General features: G+C 34.1%; 1 protein-coding gene across 1 annotated transcript; it reads left to right on the top strand.

The window, feature by feature from the left end:
- The first annotated feature begins 414 nt into the window (after positions 1–414).
- On the top strand, positions 415–1,618 carry LOC134530967 (gastrula zinc finger protein xLCGF3.1-like). The gene has a single exon (XM_063366357.1). It carries the CDS (start codon positions 510–512, stop codon positions 1,521–1,523), a length of 1,014 nt encoding a protein of 337 aa, XP_063222427.1. The 5' UTR covers positions 415–509; the 3' UTR covers positions 1,524–1,618.
- The last annotated feature ends 3,382 nt before the right edge of the window (positions 1,619–5,000 follow it).

Below are 5,000 nucleotides of genomic sequence, written 5' to 3'. Positions count from 1 at the left end.
ATAAATATTATCATAAGTATGAAAGTGTGTAGGGGATATTTTAATTCCTAACCACACAGCTTCAGTTAGTGGTAAATAATATTTCTCAATTGGTTGAACTGATAAATATTTGTGTTTATTCACTGCAATTAAAACACCTCCTCTTTTTTTTTCAAAGTGAGATGAGCTATCATGTTATTTCGAAAGATATGATATTGGTCAGTGAAGAAAAGCTAATTTATACTTTTTTCATTGTATCCTGTTTCCGTGAGGCAAGTGATATAATGTAATTACCAAAAATATTTTTTTTTTTTTTAATTTTATAATCAATATACCCACTCCTTGGTGCTTCTGCCCCTTGATACACTAGTATCAAATAATTTAGGTCATGGAAATAATTGATTTTTGTTCATTTCATTTATCTTGTTCTGTACTTATGAAAAGTTCCTGTTTCTGTTCTAGCCACAGCAGCTGTATGGAATGAACCACACAGCTGTGTGGGTTACCATGGCAACACTTCATCGGGATGCATGGGACACAGATCCCAACACTCACCAGACACCTGCATCATAATGAAGTCAGAAGTGACTAACATTGACCCCATTAAATTATCAAAACACACAAACTGTCACCCTAAATCCACGGAAAATTTTTGTGTTAGCAATTGTATACCGATACAGCAGCGCACTAATACACACACAGGCCAAAAACGTTTCTTGTGTCAATTATGTTCTGCTAAGTTTAGCAAGTCTTCTAATCTCAAGCAGCACTCTCTTACACACACTGGAGAAAAACCTTTCCCTTGTACTGTATGTTCTGCTAAGTTTAGCACATCATCTCATCTCAAGCGGCACTCTCGTACACACACTGGGGAAAAACCGTTCTCTTGTACTGTATGTACTGCTAAGTTTAGCAAGTCTTCTCATCTCAAGCGGCACTCTCTTACACACACTGGAGAAAAACCTTTCTCTTGTACTGTATGTACTGCTAAGTTTAGCCAGGCTAGTAATCTGAAGACACACTCTCTTACACACACTGGAGAAAAACCTTTCTCATGTACCGTATGTACTGCTAGGTTTAGCCTGGCTGGTAACCTGAAGAAGCACTCTCTTACACACACTGGAGAAAAACCTTTCTCTTGTACCGTATGTACTGCTAAGTTTCGCCATGCTATTTCTCTTAAGCAGCACTCTCTTACACACATTGGAGAAAAACCTTTCACATGTACCGTATGTACTGCTAGGTTTAGCCTGGCTGGTAACCTGAAGAAGCACTCTCTTACACACACTGGAGAAAAACCTTTCTCTTGTACCGTATGTACTGCTAAGTTTCGCCATGCTATTTCTCTTAAGCAGCACTCTCTTACACACACTGGAGAAAAACCTTTCTCCTGTACTCTATGTTCTGCTAAGTTTCGCCAGGCTAGTAATCTGAAGAGGCACTCTCTTACACACACTGGAGAAAAACCTTTCTCTTGTACCGTATGTACTGCTAAGTTTAGCAAAGCTAGTTCTTTGAAGCGGCACTCTCTTACACACAAATGAGAAATCAATTTCTCGTATTGAGTATTTCTGCTAAATTTATCCAACATTTTGGTCTGCAGAGACATGTTCCTACATTCATTGGAAAAAAAAAAACATTAAATAATATTATATTTTTTAAAACTTTTTTATAATCTCATGTTATACATGCGCTTTCTATGTTATACATTTACAGTGAAATCTCTTTGATACAAATCTGAGGGTTCAGAAAATTAACCACTTTGTAATAATGAAGTTTTAATAACCATACTTTTCCACTTTGCACTTACAATATTGTTCTGTTTGTCAAAAGAAAATTAAAATATGTGCATTTGTTTAGTACAGTGTACTACAATCCGCATAAGAACATTCTCCTAATTAATAACATGATTGGCATACATAATAGTTAATACAAAATTATTACGGGTTTAGTATTTTGCTACAATTTATACACTAGTACCTAATAGTTCACTGAGAATATTTAGGTAAAAAAAAAAACTATTTGGTTTGCTTTTAATTTTTAATAAACACTTTGAACAATGCTAGACATGCTTTGATTGTTTCACTGACAGTATTGCTGGAAAGTATAAATTGAGGGAAAACTCCTAAACTCATCTAATACATAAGTACCTCATGTCCGGTACGTATTCTTTCTTTAACATATACTTTCGCTTTACATAAATTCAGATGGTATGACCAAAAAGTTGACGTAAAAAACTACAAAAAGTTAAAAAAATGTTTCTTGATTAATTTATTTTATTTGTTTTGCAGTAGTCTTGTGAATCAGATCCACACTAGTCCGGGCATCCGGTTAGTCTGGACAGATTTATAAATAAATAAAAAAAGATAATAGATGTTGTGGCACTGGAAAAGAAGACAATACAATTCTAAGATAAGAAAGGGTTCGCCTGCCCTCAGTTGCCGGAATTCTTGCCACCAGTTTTCCTTTTCCGCTCATCGCCTGTATTCAGGGGAGTGACCCACTCTATACCTGCGAGTTGTTTTGTTTTGTTCCCTTCAGTCAATGATTATTCAAGCTGGTGAAGGTGCTTGTGACAGTTATTTTTATTGAGTGCATGTGTCTTATTTTGCGCACTTATTAAGAGTAACGTAATGGCTACTAAACATAAGAAAGTGACTGTAACAATGGAGCAAAAACACCAAGCCTTATTTTGTATTGATGCAGGTAAATCTTTAACTAGAATCGCGCAAGATTTGGGAGTGGGAAAACAAACTGTTTCTGATTGGGAATAAATCGGAATTGAATTGAAGATTTTTGTGCGATAATGGTGAACAACGACAGTCTGGGTAACAGGGCACTTTACAGTAAGTCCATTTGAGATGACACCATTGATACGGCATTTGCAAAGGAAAGTCAATTTATTGGAACCCTGAGATTAGACGGTCATTATTTTTTTCCAGTGTCCAATATCAGTCTGATTGTGCCTGATGAAGGGAAGGGATATCGGTTCCCGAAACGTCACAACTGTTCTCATTGGTAATCTTCTGTGTTAGTCATTGCTATCGTCGTTGTTTTGTCCATGGAACTTATTGACCTTTATCGCTGTGGTTATATGTTTGCTGCATTGTCCGGGTTTGTTTTCCGCTTTCATTTAATCTGTCCTGTCGTTAGCCCACTGTGTTTGTGTGTGAGTGTGTTGTTTTATTAATTTTTCCATGACTAAGTTCCTTCAACGGAATTCTTGTGGTGTATGATAGTTATATGTTAAACATTTTATGTCCGTGTTGTTGTCTTTGTGTAGCCATATGCTTGTTGGTGTCATCGTTGACTCCGTTTATCCCACACAAGCTGATTTGGTCGTGTTTGCTGTGAATTTTTATCTTAATATTTTTATATATTTTTTGATTTTCAGAATATTTCCTATGACAAACAGTGCAAAACTCCATTGGTGTATGTCCTAAAAGCTGCATTAAATTATAGACAGTAATTGTAGTGTCAGTTTCTTAGGTATTTTACAACTTGAGAGGGGTTTTTACTATAACTATTTTAGTTTACCTAATATTTTCCTGGGTAGTTTCACTTTCATAAAGTTTCATTTGAAACACCAATATGTGTGTCCCCTGATGTTTACTAAAGTGTATCTATATGGGTAAATGTTGCTACAAGTGGGGCCACCATCTTTGTGTCACATTTCCGTTTATCGACTTCCGTTCCATTTTCATGAAATTACTTCTACCAAGTGCAATATACCGACAGCAAAGATGTTTACTCATAAAAGAATGTTCATACATTATTTGAACTGATATTTAGAGTGAAATATAAAAACTAGCCGCTACTGTTGAGCAACCAAAGCTATGTTGTAGTCGGGTTCTTTGTGCTCTTTTTTGTCAAATGATAGTAACTCCTGTGGATATGCATTTATTGGATTTGTTTATTTTAAATTGTGCATTTTACTCCGCATGATGGGTCAGCATGTGCATATTGGTTGAAGGTTTACAGTTCTACAGTTCATGTGTGCATCAAGAACCTACGTGGCTTTTTAATGTTGTTTATGGCTTGAGTTCAAAATATTTTTCAGTCTCCTTCGATATTCGCATCCAAACTAAGTGATTTTCAAAGTAAATTGTCATATAGTGCAATATTTTGAATCATCGCTAAACACAGAGTTTTATCACCTTGCGTATATTGTTCAAAGGATTTTTTGTTTTAACAAGTATTGATTTGATTATAATGGTACAACATTCGTACCATTGATGTATAATTCATCTAGGTCAGTGCACGTACAAAATTACAGAAATATGCGTGAAATTGGTTTATAATTGCATGTACTATGATGCCATTAAAGTGAAGGCAAAGTTGACATTTCCTAGTTTGGTTTTATACTATTTTTGATTTTTAAATTTAATCATTAAATTTTATTTAAAATTTTTTGTGAAACCATAAAATTTTAGTGGTTATATGATATTTTTCCTAAATTTGTCTTAATGGAACTTGTAATAAAATTAAAATATTGATGTTTTATTGTTGAATTTGGTACAGAAAAACTTACCGACTGTTTGTATTTATAAAGCAACTGTATTTGTCTTTAAGTGTGTACTTATTTAGGATAAATAACAAATGAATACACTGAATAAATGTTTTAAATTACCTAAGAAATTAAATATGTGTTAAGAATAAATTAAATCTATATAATTTTACAAGAGAATTTTTTAGATCATGAATGGATAAAATTAAAATAACTGTACAATCAACTAATATATTAAGTTGCAAATAAACATTAAGCATTTCTCTCATTCATTATTTCGAACTGTTCTATGAAATGTCGGACATGTCCTGTAGATCTATCTCACATATGATGTGTTAAATTGGTAGCAGAACAAACTAGCGTTCCTGAACTGGAACACCCAAGACAGATTGAGAGATCAGTTTGTTAATCTTAAAAATTACGAATTCATGATTTGAACAGAAATTGTTTTTAAGGTTGTTTGAGACAGTTTTAAAACTTTTATCTTTGCTGTCGTGAAGCACAGCATACAGAT

Source organism: Bacillus rossius, chromosome 1, assembly GCF_032445375.1.
Source record: "Bacillus rossius redtenbacheri isolate Brsri chromosome 1, Brsri_v3, whole genome shotgun sequence".
NCBI classification, from domain to species: Eukaryota; Metazoa; Arthropoda; class Insecta; order Phasmatodea; family Bacillidae; genus Bacillus; species Bacillus rossius.
The sequence above is the reverse complement of the archived record's forward strand: the minus strand, read 5'-3'. Positions and strand labels throughout refer to the sequence as shown.

Coding starts and splice junctions, on each gene's coding strand:
- LOC134530967 (XM_063366357.1), top strand. CDS start 510: ATGGGACACAGATCCCAACACTCACCAGACACCTGCATCATAATGAAG.